The sequence below is a fragment of the Marmota monax genome, unplaced genomic scaffold, assembly GCF_021218885.2.
Source record: "Marmota monax isolate L192 unplaced genomic scaffold, Marmota_monax_Labrador192_F-V1.1 WCK01_AAM20220418_F8-fsc00013, whole genome shotgun sequence".
NCBI lineage: Eukaryota > Metazoa > Chordata > Mammalia > Rodentia > Sciuridae > Marmota > Marmota monax.
The window spans coordinates 10,139,787-10,162,085 of NW_026692202.1; the positions used below are offsets into that span (position 1 = coordinate 10,139,787).

The 22,299-nt window shown below is 33.7% G+C and overlaps 1 protein-coding gene across 2 annotated transcripts; it reads left to right on the forward strand.

Annotated features, from left to right (window-relative positions):
* Positions 1-46: 46 nt before the first annotated feature.
* Coq3 (coenzyme Q3, methyltransferase) lies at positions 47-21,046 on the forward strand. 2 transcript variants are annotated; one of them, XM_046431053.2, is made up of 7 exons: positions 47-4,704; positions 9,318-9,435; positions 11,595-11,747; positions 14,526-14,625; positions 16,061-16,303; positions 19,199-19,358; positions 20,743-21,046. In XM_046431053.2, the coding sequence occupies exons 1-7, from the start codon at positions 4,455-4,457 to the stop codon at positions 20,925-20,927; spliced, it is 1,209 nt and encodes a 402-aa protein (XP_046287009.1). In that variant the 5' UTR covers positions 47-4,454; the 3' UTR covers positions 20,928-21,046. The 2 variants fall into 2 exon arrangements, with proteins under 2 accessions (XP_046287009.1, XP_046287011.1); XM_046431055.2 differs by lacking the exon at positions 47-4,704 and adding an exon at positions 4,732-4,906.
* The last annotated feature ends 1,253 nt before the right edge of the window (positions 21,047-22,299 follow it).

The window sequence follows — 22,299 nt, forward strand, 5'->3', positions numbered from 1 at the left end:
TCCTCCCACTTCCCCCAAAGAAAACGGTTTTAACTTAGTAGTTGGTCAAAGTTTGTAAATTGTGCCCATGGACTTTTGTCAATTTCTAACTTTAAGGGTATGGAAGAGGGCCAGAAATAGACCTTTACTTTTCATTTGGAAGGATTTAATCAGCTTTCTAAATTTCCTATTTTGGGGATTTTCAAGTAATATATTCTCTATGTGTATTAAATAATGGTTTACTCCTGTAAAATGAAATTGCTAGAATCAATCAAGCCAGTGCACCAGTAGTTATTTGTAATGAATGATTGTATTTGACATTAATGGTCAACTCTGGAACTATATTTTACAGTCCACTTCTGTTTTACAAGTATATTTAAACACCTTGGGGTTACTATAGATAATAAGACTTACAATTCAGTATATTTATTTATATTTTTAAAGTATAATATGACCTCAACTCAGTGGAGAAATGGTGTTTATGCAGGTTTGTGTCAATTACATAACATTAAAATTGTCTGATTTTTGTCAGTTAATGGTAATTATGATCATTGGGGTGGTTTACTTTAAGGCAGCCAACTTATAAGAAGAATGGGGCTCTCAAGGCATTTTAACTTAAGTGCTCAACTGTTTTCAGGGTCCATTTTTTATTTTTAGGCACTTATGCAGTGATAGATGAATCTCTGAAAAATGCTTTTAAATTTTAATTTTAAAAAGAAAAAGCAAGTGCAGAACACAAAAGTGTTTTAAAGTATGCCTTCTTTACCAGCAATAGTTCATTTGAAAAATAATGCCAGATTTTTGCCAAGGTCAGTGTTTCCTCACAATGAAGATAAAAATAGATCTGTATAGTGCTCCTGTACCTCTACATAGTTTCTTAAATAATTTTGAGCAGTTACGCATTTATCTAAAGGAAATAAATCAACTGTGAATAAATGCATGTTTACCAAAATGGCTGTTTACAGTGCATTTAGTTCTTATAAAGTTGACATTTCACAGAATAACTTAGTTTGAAATTCTATATAGTTTAAACATCAGTCATATTTGGAGACAAAGGAAAATGTGCAATATTTTATATGTAGGTAAGCTAATTGAAGTGTACCTAATTGGATTATCTGATTAATTTGTAATAGATAAGTTGTATAACATTTTCATATCTTAAGATGTTTTTTAGATTAATCATCAAGTAAAATATTATTTTCAAAATAAAATTCTACAGAAAAATTCTGCTGGCTATGATATACACATTTTTGGACAAGATAGGAACTAGAGCCAAAAGTAGTAGTTGATAATTTTATTTGCTATGCCCTAATTTGTAAGATTCTTATCAGTTAAATCTGTAGGGTTTTTTTTTTTTTTTTTTTTAAACCATCATGATGTTTGTGATTCTTATTAGGAATATCAGTGTTAGAATTAAAAAAATTGGGGCTTGGGTTGTGGCTCAGCAGTAGAACACTTCGCGCTCGCCTAGCACCGGTAGGACCCGGGTTCGATCCTCAGCACCACATAAAAATAAAGGCATTGTGTTGTGTCCATCTACACCTAAAAATAAATATTTTTTTAAAAAAGAATTAAAAATTTTGAGTTTTTCATGTATTTAAATAATCATATATTTATGGAAAAATTAGAGAAATCACTTCCTTGACATGTGATGAAGTGTTTACCTCTAGTGGTAAGATTTTTATAATCACCTTCCATGGTTTAGGAGGTGAATGCTATAACTTATACATTATAAATTAATAATTAGATGTGTAGTTTGGTTATGAAATCTTTTCTAAAATGACACTACCACAAAGTTTATAAATTCATTTTTTGAGACAGTCATTGCTCTGCCTTGGTTATTAAAAATGTCTTTTTTAAGAAATTCTCTTTAAAAAATATTTCTGGTGTATTAATCATACTTGATTTTTGTGAAGTGGGGGGTAAACCACACCATTAAGAGAATAAAGTGAAATCCAGAAGAGATAATTATAAGATTTGTCACAGGCCCCAAAAACATAAATAAAGATTGGTGTGGAATCTCATTAGTGTACATGTTTTCTACCATTGTAGACTTACCTTTTGTTAGCATGTTTCTAATGGTATTATATAGTAAATTTTTCAAACATAGTCCATTTTTAGTGTGAATTGTTGCTTCAAAGAAACATGAACTGTAATGGTATTGAGTTTTAAAATTTTTATTTGGGAATTTTTACATAGGAGTTGTGGTAGACCCAAAGTTCCTATAATATTGCCTATGGACACCTTTACATTTAAACTTTTTTTTCCCCTCCTACATAAACTTACTTTAATTTTTTCAAACTTCTAAAATGTACTGAGTATAGTTAAGTATGGAAGTAGCATTAGAGTTATTGGATTGACCTGGCTCTGCTAAATTGATGTATTTAGGAAAATCACTAAATTACTGTGGCCTTCTATTTCTTTAGCTTGTATAAGGAACAAAGTAGATGTTCTCTTCCAGCCCTTAAGTGCTTCAGGTTTATACACACACACACACACACACACACACACAATACCTTTATTTAATTTATTTTTATTTTTATGTGGTGCTGAGTATTGAACCCAGTGCCTCACATGTGCCAGGCAAGCCCTCTGCCACTGAGCTACAGCCCCAGCCCAAGTGCTTCAGTTTTAAGTAGAATATGATTGTAGTGTCAAATCTAAAAGCAAAAGTGAGCTTTTATTAGCTATCAAATTATGCACATAATACATAATATGCATTACATTTATATTATAAAAGTTTACCAGGTATCATCCATAGTTTTCTTGTACATTAGTTAAATCTGTCACATTCTAATTGTGATAGTGCAAATTATGATACATTTATTTTAAATTACCAATTTTTGTAGAATTTTGAGTAAATACACCAGCTAAATAGAGTGAATGTAGGAATATATCATTTCAAAAGTATAAAACTTTGTTAACCATTAAGGAAGCACTTTTCCCTTAAAAGTTTATTACATAAAATTATAAAGCCAAATTATGAAATATTGGATAGGTATTAGAATTTTCTAGCGAAATAGGAAAATAAACTAGTAAACTCTAGTTTACAACAGGTTTATGGGTGAGACCGTAGAGATACTTGGAAAATAATCCCCATCACTGACCATACACTGCATTACAGCCAACACAACTTTGTTTCCAACACAGCTGAGGTCTAGGATCATTGGAAAAACCTTTTGTTGATGTTTGTAGAGAAAAGTACCATGACCCTCTTAATGTATCTGGGCCAAACAGTTCTGATGATTCAAAAAGCCATTGTTTCCTATCAGTATTTAGGCAAATCATTGATCGCCTTTGTTGAACTGGGACGGCTTTGAAACCCGTGTGGTATGGTGCAAATAAAACCATTAGAACTTTAAATCCATATTTCCCTTGAATCTGTCACTTCAACAAATTTGTATAATACATGCTAAATTTTCTTTTGTGCAGAGTTTTCTGCCTTCATTTGGAGGTATGGTCATGTATCTAAGGAGAGAGGAAATCTGAAGAAGACATAGCAGCTGAAAAGCCTGCAACCACTGTTAAGAGGAGGTCAATATTTTAGCTATAGGTGGAAAGACTGTTCCTGAGTAACAAACTTCACTCGTTCTGAGAACCTTTACTTATTTGGATCTGCCTGATAGAATAAAATTTTTACCTTCAACATTGAAAATTTATCAACATCACCTAAGGAAAGGCCTTTTATATATTCAAAAGTAAAATGTGGGCTGGGGCTGTTGCTCGGTGGCAGAGCGCTTTCCTAGCATGTGTGAGGCACTAGATTCGACCCTTAGCACCACATTAAAAATAAGTGAATAAAAATAAGGGCATTCTGCTCATCTACAACTAAAAAAAAAAAAAAAAAAAAAAATTACAAAACAAAAAAACGTCACCACTATTCGTAGCTCCACATGGAAGTTTACCAAGGCTGAATGTCTTTGGATACATAATCCTGTCCAGGAGATTATGTCATTTGCAGAAATTTAAAAGTTTGGGATCTTGAGCTGGACATGGTGACACACCTGTAATCCTAGCTATACTGGAGGCTGAGACGGGAGCGTGGTAAGTTCTAGGCCAGCGTGGGCAATTTAGCAAGGTCCTGTCTCAAAAATTAAAAAGGGCTGGGGACTCAGTGGTAAAACTGCTGGGTTCAAGCCCCAGTACAAAACAACATAAATTAAGACTTTTTGCCATCTGATATTTGAGTGCCTTTGAAAGGGAAACTGTTACACGTAAAGAATAAGCATTTCCATACTTTTCGTGATTTTAATCATTAGGGTCGGTGTCTTACATGGAGACAAATGTCCTTGGGGAGACATTTGTTAGAACTACAAGGGAATGAAAGCACAAAGTAGTGGCATGATTTTATACTTATAACTATGACTATGAGGTTTTCAGGTGGTCATATAGGAATAGTCAGAGGTTATACAGGAGACGACCATTTATATTATTGGAAGCAATTTATAGTTTCATTTGCATCCACAATTTGCTAGATGTTCAAAAGAACTTGCAACACGTTCAGGATGAAAATAATCATAGAAGTCGGCAGTAGATGGCGCGAGTGGGTCTCGGAACCTTTCTGTTGGGGATCTTCGGAGAGAGGAACCGGAAAAGAAGTGGGACCCTTTGCCACTATGTGGGGAGGCTGGAAGCTGAACTTCTTTGGGGGTCGCTTTTTAAGAGTGCTTGGGTCTGGGTGCCGGGGCATACAGGCGGAGCGTCTTCGCCTAATTTCCTGGGCGGGTGAGTATGTGCTAAAGTCCCTCAGGCAGCCCACTGTGGGGCCTGGCGGTTCTGCGCAGGCGCGGCGGGACATTGCGGTGTCGCTGGCCTCCGCGCTGGTTCAACGCAAAATCTGTAGCTTGGCTTCTGACTTTGCCCTGCGTTCAACTCCAGGACCGTGTTATCGTGCTCGTTTTTGCAGAGGCCAAGAAAAAGCTAAGGGGTTAGTGGTACTGTCCGGGGAGAGGGCAGCCAGCGGGCGGCCGCAACGTATCCAACGACCTTAGTCTCATTCTGGTTAAGTTCCTGGCCCCAGGAGCCATCAACCCACTCTGTGATTACTGGAGCCTCAAGGTCGTGCTTTCTTTCTTTTGCAAGGGTCTGAAAGACACCAGTCGGTCTTTCGTAGGTATTCGTAGCAGTGTTTTGTTTGCACATGTCTTGCCCCTTTTACCAGAATTTAAGGCAGCTGTATTACTTTTTTGATTCGTTGATTCATTCAACAGACTGTTTACAATTAGGATCAAGAAAATAACTATCTGCATTTGGTGCTTGTATGTGACCGTCAAATTATTGAACTCCCAGTATTAACCAAAAAGTTAAGTTCTTCGTTTACATGAAACTCATTTAACGAATACTGTATAATAAGAACTGTAATGGGCCCCGGGAATTAAAAAATGATACGTAAACAGTCTCTTCTTAAAAAAATTAATAATAGAACCAAGATCGGGATATAATGAATTAAAAAATGGTAAATCTAATAGCCTACAAACAGAGTTGACTAGTTGGTATTCTCATACAGTGAAAAATAGTACAGTCAAATAAAAACAATATAAATCCACTTGTATTCACATGGAAAATAATTAGGATATACTTTTAAGTATGTTAAGATACAAATCAGCGTGTGTTATGAACTTGGAAATATATGTCTAATTTTGGCAGTGATTGCCTGTGGTGGAGTAGGTGCTTTTCAATCATTTTATCATATATTATATACTTTCCCCAAAAAACTTTTCAATAAACATGTCTTTTATAATCAAATTAAGAATAAAGTCATTTCCAAATTGGGGGTGGGTGAATATAGAAGGAGCATCGAATCTATATTTGGGATCAGGGAAACTTTCTGAACAAGGTATTTATAGAAACTGTCTTGAAGGAATTGGATAGTTAGAAGCAGTTGGAGACACCAAAGGACAAACTTGAGAATCTAAGGTTTGTGGGAAACTGCGAAGTGTTCCTTGAACAGTGTGTGAATGGAGGGCAGCAGGTGAGACAAGAGACCTTTTAGGCCATGACAAGTTCATGAAGTCTCTTGAGGTTGTTTATCCTGAGGACAGTGGAAATTATTAAAGGAGCAATGTGATCAATTAAAAAAACAAAACAAACAAAAAAACACTCCACAGCTGAGATGGAGGCAAGTTTGGGCTCCAAACTTAAGAGCAACCCAGACAGGAATTGATTCCTGGGGAAAAAAAGTGTTGTCAGGGTAAAAGTCTGTTGCCTGTTTTGTTAACTCACAGTGTGGAGTCTGCTATAAATGACTTTCAAGTTAATTAAGTGAAGTTATCCCCATTCATTTAAAATCTCAAATACAAGGATTCACATTAGGAAAGGAATTGGTTATATTCTGTTTATTAATACATACTCAGTTGTAATAAGGTGATTTTTAAAGCTCTTGAGAATTCTAGCAATACTGATGAGTAATAGATTCATTTTCCAGAAATAGAGATAAGAGGAAGGTCAAGGAGTATCAGAGGGCAGGTACTATTAAAATCTGTGAGGCACAATTTTATAAAAATACCTTATATTTCCTCATCTATGCATCATAGTTTATATAATTATTTAATAGTATTTCATTTACCTACCCAAAGTCATAAAGAGGGTGGCATTTTGTTTTTGTTTTGTTTTATGGTACTGGGGTACTGTGATTCTCTTGCCTAAGCCTCCCAAGTCACTTAAGATTACAGTTGTGTAGTACTATGCCTGGCTAAAGGTAACTATCTTAAAGGTAGACCAGAGAGAGTTGGTGAAAGAGGGAATAACATGAACAAAAGCCTAAAAGTACAACTGTCCCTGTCCCCCCTTTCTTTAGAACACTGTAGTGGATTTGGACTATGCTGTGAATGGCCTAAAAATCAAGTCTATACCCTTTGACCCCCTTCTGGGGTTTGAGTACACATTTTATAGTCCAAAACCATATTAATCATAACTGGCTGTTGCAGTGATTCAAAACCATAAAACAAATGTCATGAGATCTAAAATCATAAGCACAAGGGGGAGTGGGTCAAAATATCCCTAGTTGAGTACAAGTTAAAGAATGGTTACTAACATCTAGACAATCAATCTCTGATAGGGTACACTGTCCAAGAAAAATGGGAACCAAAGAGAGAACGATTTTACATTGTATAAGAATTGCCATTTTGTGGGGCTGGGGCTGTGTGGATCAGTGGTAGAGTGTTTGCCTAGCACATGTGGGGCGCTGGGTTCGATCCTCAGGACCACATAAAAATGAATAAATAAAATAAAGGTTTTGTGTCCAACTACAACTAAAAAAATATTTTAAAAAAATAGAATGGCCATTTTGTGTTGCCAAACATGCTTTGCTAAGCAACTATTGATGGATACAGAGGCTGGGCTTTCCCATAGAAGAAACAGCTTTTACATGATGTGGAGTCACAGGGTAAGACGGAGTCTTGTTTGGTCATTGTCCATATAGCCTGGCCCATAACATTAGGTACCTTTTTTTTTTTTCTTTAAGATTCCTTGGGATTTACTATATAGACAGTAGGAACAGTTTAATTTCTGAGAAATGTCTCTGAGAAATGTCTCTCTTGTATTTTAGGAAGATGTTGTGTAGAATTGGTCTTTATTTCTTCTTCAAGTGTTTAGTGGAACTTTCCAGTGAAGCCAGCTTAGCCTGGAAATTTATATTTTAGAAGCATTTTAACTATGAATTCAATTTCTTTGGTGTTCATATGACTTTTCATGTTCTCTCTTTCATCTGACATGAGTTTTGGTTGTTTTTGGTTGTTTCATGGAATTAGTCCATTTTGTCTAATTGTGGAATTTCTGTAGTTTGTAGTACATCATCATCCTTGAAATTTCTGCCAGGTCTGTAGTGATAGACCCTCTTTAATTCCTTTAATTCAGTCTTGCTAGAGGTTTATCAATTTTATTGATTCTTGCAGTGTGTTAACTTTAGGTTTGATTTATTGTCTCTCTGTTTTTTTTTGTTTTGTTTTCAATGTCATTGATTTCTACTTTTATCATTTCCTCCTTTCTGTTTACTTTGGGTTTATTTTGCTCTGTTTTTCATAATTTTAACTATAAAACTTGATTGTTGATTTGAGAACAACATTTTAATATGAATATTTTAGTTCTATAAGTTTCCCAAGTACTGCTTTAAAAACATTTACAGAATTTTATATATGATATATTGATTTTCATTTGGTTCATTGTTTTTTTATTTTCCTGAGATTTTGTCTTTAACTTATGCATTTGTTAAATTTCAGGTGTTTTGCTCTTTTCATGTTATCTTTCTGTTACACATTTTGAGTTTGATTCTTTTATAGTCAAAAACATACTTTGTATGATTTCAAATCTCTTAAAGTTGTTAAGATTTGTTTTATGTTCCAGGATATGGTCTATATTTATAAATGCTTTGTGCATGCTTGAAAAAATGTATACTGTTTTGTAGTTTGGGTGTTTCATAAATTTCAATTATATTTTATTTGTTGATGATATTGTTTAATTCTTCTGTATCCTTGCTTATTTTCTGTCTAGTGGTTCTACCAATTACGAAAGGAGGGATGTTGAAATCTTCCAGTGTAGTTATGGATTTGTTTATTTCTCCTTTCAATGCTGTCAATTTTGGCTTTATTTGTTTTGAAATTCCATTATTTTGTACATATACATTGTATTATCTTCTTGGTTTCTTGGTGGACTGTTCCTGTTATCGTGATATAATATCACTCTTTGTCTCTATTAATAGTCTTTGTTATAAGTCTTTTTTGCCTAAATGTTTACTGAACACCTAAACGTTCTGCAGCCGAGTAACTGATTCATAAAACAAGTCCCTATGTGAATTTGAACGTATAGATTGGGTGAGTGTTTATTTTAGCTACACACACAAACACACACACTTTTTTCCTCTGTGTAAACAGTGTTGAGCATATGTAAAAATTCATTTAATGTCACTAACATGGAATTGACAGAATTTGAACTAGTTTTGACAAATCACCTCAGAATTAATATTATCCTGTTTTAAAAGGTGACATTTTATATGAGAACATCATTTTTTTGTCATTTTGTGCAACATAATGTGACTACAAAAGCTAATGACGTGAGAAGCTTTTACATATGCATTACTTATTTTTGCTAATTATAATTTCAGAAATATCTGGATAGAATTAGATTTCAGAGAATAAGACCTTTATTTTGTTATTTTTTGTTTGTTTGTTTTGAGTAGAATCTAAAATTGAGTAAAAACTCCTTTGTAATTGAAAAAAAAATAGTTGTAATGTAACATAAAATTACCATATAAAATGGAATTTCTTCAGTTACATGTATATCAGGGATTCTTACTGTGCAATGCTTTTCTCTAGACATTTAACTTTTTTCCCCACTTTATTCAGAGAATCAGCCCACTTGGACTCTACAAATTAAACCATGGGTTTTCAATGAATACAAAACCATGTGGTTCAAATCCTGTAGGATGACCTTTTCCTGTTTGAATAGAATAAAAAATTACAGGTGAGTTTATTTTTTACTCTGGAAAATATTTACATAATTATATGTTAAAGTAGTTTAGTACTGATTCTTTTAATAAACTTGTTTAGTTTGCAATTGTTCATGTATTTTGATTATAGTAGCTTTTGTTATTTAAATATTCTTAACTAATTTATATTTTAACAACTTTTAGATTTGAAAAATTTCAAGTTCATAGAAAAGTTAAAATATATAGCCCACGCATATCTTTCATCCAGATTCAGAGATAGCTTTTATATTTACTAGAATACTGTATTACTTGAAAAAAAATGCAGGGCTTAAAAATCAGAAACAAATATGACAAGGTGGATAAGTATACATTTTAGGTAGTAAGAATGAGTCAAAGTATGACTTTCTGTATTTATATTTTATAAACCAGTTTCTAACCTTGTAAAAAATAATTGCTTCAGATGAACTCTGATTTCCAAGTGCATTGTCCTATTTCTTTTAAAAGAGATCTTTTGAGATTGGGTGTCTGTGAAGCCATTCTTATTCAACTGAACTCACTGTTATCCGTGGTTAATTAGTTCTTGATTACTAAGACTATGCATTCAATATGGAAAAGGAAATCAATATTCCTAAGATAATATTAAAGAAAAGTGGCATTTGAATCTTTAAAAAAAGAAGAATGAATGAATGAATGAATCTAGAATGTATTCTCTATATGTAGCTAAGAAAAGCAGTACAAACTGATGGGTATTACCTTTCTAACTTAGCAACACAAGCAGAACTTTGGAGTACTTTTCTGTACTCTACTGTGACTTCGAACTCAGTGTAGTATCTGTCTAATTTCTGTTTAGTCCCTGTTTGATCTTATGTGATTAAAAATGTTAGGTGAATGATATACTTTTCTAGGCCTTTTCCTTCGATTATTTGACAAATGTCTCCTGAGCATCAACTATGTTCTAGGAACTGTACTAATCACTAAGAATATAATGGTAATCGAGACAGTTCATGCTGGCCTTTCATAGTGCTTATGGTCTAGTGGGGAGACAGGCATGACCAAATAATTATACAACCACAGGAGGAAGTGATATAGGAGATAAAATAAGGATACTTGACCCAATTTTGAGGATTAAGGAAGACTTCATAGATGACATTTCATTTAAACTAAGAACTGATGAGGGGCTGGAGTTGTAGCTCAGTGGTAGAGTGCTCACCTAGCATGTGCGAGGCCCTGGGTTCGATCCTTAGCACCACATAAAAATAAATAAATAAAATAAAGGTATTATGTCCAACTATACCTAACAAATAAATATATATAAAAAAAGAGAGAGCTGATGAATGAGGAGGAAAACAGGGATGTGGGAAGAAAATTCTAGGCAGAGGGAACAATATATGCAAAGTGCCTGATGAAAGAGCAAACATAGCCAGTTCAAAGAACTGAAAAAAGGCCTGTGTGACTAGAGAGGATGAAGAGAATTACAGGAGATGAATTTGGAGAGGGAGCAAACGGGTGACCAAAAATTTTGAGCATTATAAACCATGCTAAGGATTTTAATCTTTTGCCTAATGATACTGGGAAGCCATAGAAACATTTTACATGAAAAAATACCATAATCAGATTAATATTTTGGAGTAATTAATCTGTATGCATCATGGAGAACAGATCGTAAGGGGATGAGGTAGGGAGTAGCCAGACTGATTAAAGGGCTGGGACAATAGTTCAGAGATGATGGGAGCTTGGACTCGATGATAGCAGTAGAAATGGAGTAATAAGGTGGAGGCACCTGGGTTCAAATCCTGGCTTCACCTCTTACTTAATCTTTCTGAGCCTTTCTTTTCTAATCTGTAAAATGGGAATAATCATAGTACCTTCCTTGTAGAGTTGTCTGAAGAAGTGAGATGACATGTACTTGGCATTAGTAAAGGTTCTATAAATGTAGCTTTTTATTAGATGTGACCCAGAAGGCCAAGTTTTATGAAGTTCCGTTTTTAGTTGTAATTTACTTTGAAAGCAAAAGTGAATATATATATGAATAGTGCAATTATAACAAAACTTGGTTTTAAAGCATTAAAATTGAGCAATCTTTGTATTTAGAATGTAACAAATTATAAATAAAATATCTTTCTACACAGTTTATCCCATATTACATTTTTGAAAAATAGCACTATTTGCCTGGCTCTTTGTTTTCACCTCTTAGGTCCCCTTGGAAAAGACTGTATAGTACTTCACAGTCCACAGTTGACAGCAGTGAGGTAAAAACCTTCCGGGCCCTGGCTCATAAGTGGTGGGATGAACAAGGAGTATATGCTCCTCTTCATTCTATGAACGACCTGAGGGTGCCATTTATTAGGTAACAGAAACTCCACATCTTTAAAAATGCAACTCGTTTTAAGATTCATTTGTTTTGGATTCATTTTTCTCTTGGTTTATACTTAGGTTCAAAATTCTAAATTTTAAATTAGGGACATTCTCTTTAGTGTCCACTATGTGAAATCATTAATTTTTTATTATCATTAACATTATTATTTTATTATATTAACATTATCTAAGATCTAGGATGCTTCCATAACTCAATTTGGAGCATATTTGGACATATGAGTTAATTAGAATTAGTTCTTATAAAAGGGAGTTCAGGTCCTAGGTCATCAAGGCCATTTTATAGCTACTGACCTGCTGTGGCTTTCAGTTCATGAATGTGCTTCAGTCCATATTTGCTGTGGGAGATAAAGCAAGGCCAGAGACCATCAGGGATTGCATTTAAGAAATAGTTTATTTGATCTTCTCTCCACTTATTTGTTCATTAAACACTTTTGAACAACTCATAAGGGTAAGACCCTGAAATTGTCATATAATATCACACTCAGATTCTAAAGGAACTCTCTGATTAGTTTTTGCTTGTCATCCAGAATCAGTGCAGAAAAAAGGGAAATATTATCACTGAATTTGTGGATCACTGAACTAAGGTAGAAAATAACAGAACTGTTGATGACTGGTTCTCAAAATGCAGGCCCTAGACCAGCAAGCATCAGTGTCACCCAGGAACTCATTAGAAATGCATATTCTCAGGTCTCATCCTGGACCTGCTGTTCTAGGATATTAGCAGTCTATGTTTCAGCAAACCTTCCAAGTGATTCTGATGCATACAAAGTTTGAGATGTCTATTCAAACTATTGTGACATCTTTATTTAGACATCAAATAAAAACAAATCATCTAGAGCAGTGCAAGATATGGTTACAAGTTTAGATTTTATTTTCAGCACAACTAAAAGCCATCAGAAGAGAGTGATGTGATACAAATTTTGATACAGAGGAGTCATTTCGACTGTTGAAAAATGGATTGGACTTCATTTGAATTGAGTACTTTATGTGTATTATAATATTTTAAAGTAATATTATACATTATCATTATACATTATACATATCATTATAAGAATGTCATTATACATGTCATTCTAAGAATTATACATGTCATTCTAAGAATTATACATGTCATTCTAAGAATTCAATTAATTTTATTAGCAATATAGGATAGCCAAAGATCTTTATTATATGTAATATATATTTTAATATAAATATAATTATAATTCATATGCAGTCTGACTTAAAAGTTCACTTTACATTACCATTAGGTATATATCTACCATGTGTACATGCACATGTACATATGTTTGTGTGTGTGGTAAAGGATTACTATGATCATCTTAGAAATAAGTTTGCTTTATTAGATATCATCCTACTTGTTCATACATGAGAATACAACTAATTTAGAAGATTAAAAGAAAATTGAAGCCAGTCATGTGGTACATACCTATAATCCCAGTGGCTCAGGAGGTTGATACTAGAGGATAGCAAGTTAAAAGCCAGAATCAGCAACTTAGCGAGGCCCTGAACAAATTTAGTCATCCTATCTCAAAAATAAAATGGACTGCAGATGTCGCTCAGTAGTTAAGTACCCCTGGGTTCAATCCTTGGTACCACCCTCCCCCTCCACACACACCAAAAAGGGCTCGGCTTGTAACTCAGTGGTAGAGTACCTGTGTAGCAGCACATGGAGGCACTAGGGTCGATCTTCAGTCCCACATAAAAATAAATAAAATAAAGGTATTGTGTCCATCTATGACTAAAAAAAAAAAAAGAAGAATTAGGAAGGGAATATGGACAGCTTTTGTAAATATAGATCTCTTCTCCTTTTTAAAAAATATTTTTAGCTGTTGATGAACCTTAATTTTATTCATTTATTTATATGTGGTACTAAGAATTGAACTCAGTGCCTTACACAAGCTAGGCAAGCACTCTACCACTGAGCCACAATTCCAGCCCTCTTATCTTCTCCTTTAAGTCCTATAAAATAACCTAAATTGCTGACCTAAAGTGGTCTAGCAAGTACTGATGATATAGCCAATAGACATATTTGTATCCCATCCTGTTGCTACAGTTTGATTCAATAAATATTTGAATAAAATTCCTGTGAAATAACCTATTTGCTGATAAAGGTCTAACAAGTACTGATGATGTAGTAGGTGCCTTGCATTTGTATCTGTTCTGTTGAGTCAGTTTAATTAAAGTGTTTTAATAAAATTAGGTTAATCAAAGCAATTTAGATTATTTTTCTTTAGATTATCACTGAAGCAATAATTAAGTCATAATTACTACTAGATTCTGTTTTAGAGCTTTGCTCTAAACTTTCTACTTTTGATTATTGAAAATGTTTTATAAATTTTTTTTCTTTCCACTTTTTAATTGGTACATTATAGTTGTACATATGGTGGGAAATGTTGTTACATATTTGTACATGCGCATAATATAACCATATAATTTGGTCAGTATCACTTCCCAGCACTTCCCCCCTCCCTCCCCTCCTCCCACCCTCCAGACCCTTTCATCTACTGATTTCACTTGGATTTTCATAAGATCCCTGCCCCACTTCACCTTTCTTTTCCTTTTTTCTCTCTAGAATATTTTGTAAATTAAAAGTCATCTAATGCTGAAAATAAAAGATCTATTTATCCAAAGTTAATAACCTATTAAAAATGGGAATTAACATTTCCTTGAAAACTGTATGCTTTTAAGACTTTTTGTTGATTGAATTGATCATTTATTTTTATATATTTTGAATTTTTTTAAAAAGAGACAATCTTTTGAAAACAGTTGCTAATCACCAACTAGGAAAACCTTTGTCTGGGATGAAGATTCTTGATGTTGGCTGTGGTGGTGGATTATTAGCTGAAGTAAGTGACTGACTTTTCTGCCATTTTTAGCTGGGAAAAAAATTGAGAAATGGGCTTGTTGCATCATTTATCCTTTTTACGAATAGTGTTATTAATTTTTTAAATGCTTGTTTAATATTTTCATGATTATAAAAGTAATTCATGCCTTTTGAAATTTTTTAAAAACTAAAAGTCTCAGAAAATTGTACTGAACTTTTTGTTATTAGTTGTGGTAGTGGTAATTTTTAATAAAAAATGGGGCATAGGTAATTCAAATACCTTTGTGTGATCTCTTCTGTCCTAAGAAATTAGATAGTTTCTATTGATTTAAATGCAATGATAGGTTGTCCTTTTGTACTTGTTTTAATAACAAAGCTATCAGCATTTTACCTACTTGTAGGATTCTTTCTTTCTTAGATGCTGTAGAGTACTTCAAAGAGTAGTCATCCTTCCTTTGAAGAATATATGCTTTAGTTTATAGTAAATTTACGCCTTGCAGCTATATTGTATTCTGTCAACATGGGGACTTTTTGTTATTTGATCTTTGAAATATTTTAAACAACAGTAGGGGATATAAAAGTCTTAAGATTCAATGGAATGTGATAGTGTTGAGGTCCATAACTCAACCAAGTTTATAGTGTGACTAACAGTCCTTGATATGCAATTAAGTTCCTACATGCACAGAAAACCTGCTCCTGACCTGGAAGTGGGCTAGTTTCTTTTTACATCAATTATAAAAGTTCAGAAAGCCTAAAATATGTGAATTAAGGATATGTGGTGTACAAATTATAAATGAATAAGATTTTACTATGTGTTCTGCCATCTGTTCAGTGTATTGTTGCAGAAATTATGTCTCTAAAGTTAAGATGATGGGTCATACTTAAGCTTATTGACTAACCTTGTTTAATAGAAACACTGTATAAGTTTTGATTAAAATTAAGACTGTATTTAAATATTAGGGAATGTCATGGGAAGTATCCAGATGTAAAAGATGAACAAATAATTAGCTATGAATTATTTCTAGGGCTTGGGATGTAGCTCAGTGGTAGAGGGGTGCTTATGTGCATAAGACCCTGGGTTTGACCCCTAATACCACATATTCATGCATACAAAATCAAATCTGGTCAGTCACAGGAAAAAACTATAAAGAAGAAATTGGTTACTAGAAACAATAGCTGTTTTTACCATGGCGTGTTACATTTATTGCATTTCAGATATTTAACACTGTCCTACATTTATGTAAATGTACATTTTGATTGTTGTTCTCACTTTTAAGCTTTTTATTATGGAAAATTTCAACTGTATACGAACTAAAGAAAATAGTATATGAACCCATACACAAAAATGATCTTCAGTAATTATCACTTTGTGGTTAATCTCAATTCATTTTTGGTAAGTTTTTTATTGCTAACATGTGTTCTTTTTCTTCCTGAGAGTAACTTTCTTATGCCATTAGCCTCTAGGGCGATTAGGTGCTTCAGTTGTTGGAATAGATCCTGTGGATGAAAATATTAAAACAGCACAGCACCATAAATCATTTGATCCAGTCCTGGATAAGAGGATAGAGTACAGAGTATGTTCTCTGGAAGAAATTGTGGAAGAGAAGGCAGAAACTTTTGATGCTGTTATAGCTTCTGAAGTTATAGAACATGTGAATGATCTAGAAACATTTATACAGTGCTGCTGTCAAGTGTTAAAAGTAAGACTTTCAAAATCACTTGTTTGCTTTCTCTTGTGAGTGCATGTGTATATCCATACCGTTAATATGTTCGATAATACTTTAACAGTCTAGCAGATAAACTATAAGAGAGAAGAAACCAAGAATCCAGGATTAGGGGATAGCCTCTGTGCTGGTAATTACTTCTGCCCCTCAGATTGCCCTTAATATGGGGTTTTCTAGTGTTCTATTAGTTTAGTGATGTCAGGGATCTTGAAAAATATTGGTGCTAAACACTGGAAAAATAACAAACACATTTATAGTGGTATTTTTCTATTGATCTAGATTATAGTCTGGATTAAATACTTAATAGCTATCATATGATAATTTACCAAGAAACTGATTTGGATTAATACTTACAAATCAACAAAAACAATGATTAGCATAAGTTTACTTAAATAGCATTTGTTAAGTAAATCTGTGTTTTTAGTTTATGAAAGGATCACTTTATACATATTATCTTGCTTGATCTTATCTACAGCCAGATGAGGAAGGAAAGATGGGAGTTATCATCTTTTGACTTTTGAGGACTGGGAACTGGTGAGATGTCAAAACTGTTAGGTGGGGTTTAAGGCTAGATCTTATGATTCCAAATCTGGTTCTTCTCATTATGCTTATATAATTTTCCACAAATTTAGTCCTCCAAATGTGGTTCCAATTTTATATACATACATATATATATATGTGTGTGTGTGTGTGTGTGTGTGTGTGTGTGTGTATGTATGTGTATATATATATATATATGTTTAAAATAATTTATTTAATTTTTTAAAAGATAATTTTGGGGGCAGGTATTGGGGATTAAACCCAGGAGTACTAGTTGCTTCCACTGAGCAAGCATCCCCAGCCCTTTTTATTTTTCATTTTGAAACAGAGTTTCTTTAAATTACTGAGAGCCTCACTAAGTCGCTTAGGCTGGCCTTGAACTTACTCCTTCCTTAGCCTCCCTAGTTGCTGGAATTACAAGCCTGTACCACTATGCTCAGCTTAATATCTTTAATGTGCTATTATTATTAAGGTTTTGACTGTATTGTTTACGTATTTAAGATGTAACACCTTAAGGCCAAAAGCTAAAGGAATGAAATACTTATCCCATGTCCAAGTAGAGCTTTTTTTAAAAAAAAAAATTTTTTTTTGAAGTAAGTTTAGATTTATAGAAGAATTGCGAAGAGAATACAGAGTTCTCTTCCACTATTTTCACTTTACATTAAAGACTCACATCATAAGGGTAAGAACTAGGGTTAATCAAATGAAGGGCCTAGGGTATAAAATTGAAGGAGGCAGCTATTAGGTGCCAGCCCTGCACTGCACTGCACCCTGGAAGGGACTGCCTGTTTCAGTTCTGTGCCCTAGAGCCTCACTTGCCTCGCCATAGTTCTGTACCTGCACATAACTCCTGGCACATAAATAAGCCATGAACATTGGCATTATGCTTATTAACTGCACAATAGAGCTTGTTAAATTTCATTAGTTGTTCCACTAATGTCATTTTTCTGTTATGGATCCTATTAAGGTTCCTGCATTGCATTTAGTTGCCATGTTTCCTAACTCTTCTTCAATCTGTCAGTTTCTTGGTGTTTTCTCTTACATGGAATTTTATGAGGCTTATTCCCTATTTTTCAATTAAAAACCTTAATTTTTAAAAAGTTTAAAATTCTCTTTTGGTGGTACTGAGGATTAAATCTAGGGGCATGCTCTGCTACTGAGCTACCTCCTCCACCCGCCCTAAGTCCATATATGAGTCTTTTTTTTTTTTTTTTTTAAAGCTGGGGACTTAACTAAGGGATGTTTTACCACTGAGGCACATTCCAGTTCTTTTTATTTTTTATTTTGAGACAGGGTAACCCTAAATTGCTGAGGCTGTCTTCCAACTTGCAATTTTCCTGTCTCAGTTGCTGGGATTACGGGTGTGCACTATTGAACCCAGCATGATTCTTAAGATGCTAAAGTTTTACAGAGAAAAGTTAACATGACAATATAGTATGAGGTATTCCAGTGTTTAAAAGCACACACTGATATTTCAGGGCCTGATCCTTTTTATTTTTGGTTTGGGGTGGTATTTGAGATATATTATCTCTTCCCTGCCCACCCCCGGTCCCATATATACAGAAAGATTATTTTGAAAGGAATCTTTGGCATCTTATCCTTATCACACTAATAAGAAAGCATAAAAGAGGGAGAGAACATTAATGTCCTTGCTGTTTGTGATACTAAACATAGAAACACCATAAATGTAGTTAAAAAAAAGGGGAGACTAAATAACCCATAATTGCTTTGTATTCATCTAAGTGCTTATCTTGATCTGTTCATAATCTTTGTACAAATGAAATCAATGCCAAAACAAACCAAAAAAAAAAAAAAACCATTCAAACTTTAATATTTGAATGTTCAAACCTTACCATTTGAATGTTTTGAACTGAAGACACTTACTGGCAATGTACCCATGCATAAGATGTGTAGCTTTGTGCTGTACCAAAAAACTTAGACAGACTTGGCACCCAAGAGGAAGCAGTGGTGACATGTTAGAATGTAAATGTGAACTTGTAACAAAGAAGAACATCTTATTTCTGTATTTTATTTTAAAGTATTTGATGTGTACAAAAGAATATATGTAAAATAATATGTCAGTAATGTATGATTTTTAAGAGTTATAAACCCTATTGTATAGATTCGGTGAATCTGAGTGGATTGCCTCAAGTAGTAGATTTCCCAATAGAAAAAATAGTATTTTGGTAAATTATATTTTATTTATACTCATGTATCTTAACTGCACTTAAATTCTTGAAGGAAGGAAAAGCTTTTACCTAACTGATACTCCTAACCTTTTACATTTTACTTCAGTACAATTTTATCCTTACATAATTTTGCTTCTTTTAGCCTGGCGGTTCTTTGTTCATTACTACAATCAACAAAACACAACTGTCATATGCTTTGGGAATTGTTTTTTCAGAGCAGGTTGCAGGTATTGTACCAAAGGGTACTCATATATGGGAGAAGTTTGTTTCACCTGAAATGCTAGAAAGCATTCTGGAATCAAGTAAGTATTATTTTTTTTTTCCAATTTTCACAGCCTAACTGAGACTTTAAAATGTACTTATAATTATTAATCACATAATCTAGCACTTAATTAAACAGGTTATTATTTTTGGATGTTGGTTTTATCTCAACTATGTCATCAACTTTTTGAAGTTAGAATTAAGTAGATACTACTTTTTTATCACCTGTGGCATCTAACCCAGGGCCAAGCAAATAATAGATGATTAATGATACTTTCTGGCTATTTAGTCCTCGTTTGTTTAAGGGTGAGATGTTTGTACCTCATCCTTAAGCAAATGAGGACTAAATATTACACCCCAGTTTGCCCTACCAAGCCCTGCGTTTACTGGCTAATCTTATCTATTTTTCCTGATTCTTCTACACTTAGATGTATTTTGAACTTCATGTCACTTTTAATGTTTTACATTACTTATAATCTACTTATATTATTATTATTTTTCACCTTTTTCTGGCCTGTGTATTCCTTAAAGGCAAGATTATATCTCCTTTTTGTATTTCTTATAGTATCTTGTTCTTGCTTTACATATAGGGAACACTCAATGTGTTGAATTCCTGTTAAGTAATTCGTATTTCTCCATTCATTTATTTGACTTTTTTTTTTTCCTGTACTCGGAATTGTACTTAGGGGCACTTTACCACTGAGCTATAGCCCCAGTCCTTTTTATCTTTTATTTCGAGACATCATCTCACCAAGTTGCTGAGAGTCTTGCTAAGTTTCTGAGGCTGGCCTCAAACTTGTAATCCTCCTGTCTCAGCCTCCCAAATTGCTGGGATTATAGTCATGTGCCACCACATCTGGTTGGCATTTGGTATTGTTGAGTATTTCAATTCCTTCTTTCTCATACTTTTTATTCATAAAACATCATATCAATAAAATTGATTCTACTTGGAATATTATCAGTCCCTAGGAATGTAGTAAGTTCTGTGAGTACTTTTGTTGAAAATCAAGTAGAAAAAAATATTTTGCAGAAGCTTTATGGGAATAATCTGATGAAGATATTTTCTGTAACAGCTAATATTTATTGAATACTTACTAAATTCCAACCCTCTGCTTCTTTATGCACATCTCTCTTCCATTTCTAACAATGCTATGGTAAATGTTCGGTACATGTGAGAAAACTGATTCAGAAAGGAAAGTGACTTGCCTGTAGTCACCATATACTAGGTACCAGAGCTGGGATTTAAACTCAGGCAGTATACTTTAGAGAATGTTTAGTAGTCTACAGTGAACTATCATCTGTACATGGTTACAAAGTATTTTTTGCCCATTACATTGAAAATCCTTTGTTAATATGAAGAGTGAAAGGAGATTATTGGCAGTTGGAAGGTATTTATTAAACCTACATTTTTTATATTTTTTTCAGATGGTCTGTCAGTTCAAACTGTGGCAGGAATGCTGTATAACCCCTTCTCAGGTTACTGGCATTGGAACAAAAATACCAGCCTTAACTATGCAGCGCATGCTGTGAGATCCATGGTACAGGAACACACAGTGCCTGCTGCTAATGCTGCCACCAGCCCAGGTGTGCACGAAGAGCTGAAGAAATGAATTGTTTCTGAGGACTGTAGTATTAGGGCTGAAAGTCTGATGTTTACAGATTCAAAAAATATACAACTTATATTTTGAGAGAGAATCATAAATAAAAGAAGGTCATTAAAAGAGCTAAATCTTTGGATAAAAGTTTTTACGTCATCTAATAGTGACTTTCAAGGGATTCTATTGATAAAAAAAGTTTTATGACTTTTGTTATATAAATAGGCTATGCATGATTCATTGTATCTTCCAGAATACATCCCCCACCTTCCCACATACATACATACATACTTCCCACATGTATACACATACATTTATGCTGTCATTTATTTTAACTTAATAAGGAATCTATATCATATACATTTCTTTTATTTGGTTTATTTAAAGGCTGTTTGCTCCAGACTGATGAAAACCAAATGTAGTTATCACTTACAGGAAAATAAAATGTTTTTTTCTTTAAATTTGACTTCATTGGAAAGCAAATGAGATGTTAAATATGAACTGGATTTGAACTCAGACATTTAAATCAAGATGTTCAGATTATGATGAATATACTTCTGTGTACAGTTCCTTAAAAGTTTTATGGTCCTTTAAAAAATAATTAGTGCATTTTAATACTCAGAAAAAAAGGGTCAATATGGCATATTCCTATTTGCATTTAACATAGCTTCGTCATATCTACTCCCTGCTTTTATCCTTCTTTTTTCCTCCCTTCCTCTATCCTCCCATCCGCTTCCTCTTCTTTAAGAGTCTGTTTGCTACTTTCATGTCATTTTTTTCCCCTAGAATGGGGGAAAACAAATGGGGAAACATGGGGGAAAACAGATGACATTTATCATTCTGAGTTTGGCTTAATGTTATGATCTCCAGTTCCATCTATTTTCCTGAAAATGACATGATTTCATTCTTTATGGCTGAATAATACTCCACTATGTATATATACAAAGTTTTCCTTATCATTTATCTATTCATAAAAACTGCTGATTCCAGGGCTGGCGTTATGGCTCAGTGGTAGAGTACTCGCCTCGCATGTGTGAGGCTCTGGGTTCGATCCTCAGCACCACATAAAGATAAAATAAAGACATTGTGCCCACCTAAAACTAAAAATATATTTTAAAAAAACCCTGCTGATTCCATACATTCACTATTGTGAATTTTGCTGTGATAAACATCAGAATGCAATTATCTCTATAATATATTGACTTTAATTTCTTCATGTATATAATAAGGAGTTGTATTCCTAGATCACATGGTAGTTTTATTTTTAGTTTTGTGAGGAACCTCTGTACTGATTTCCATAGTGGCAATTTACATTCCCACCAACAGTATAAAAGGATTCCATTCCCCCACATTTTTGACAGCATTTTTTTTTTTTTTTTTGTATTCT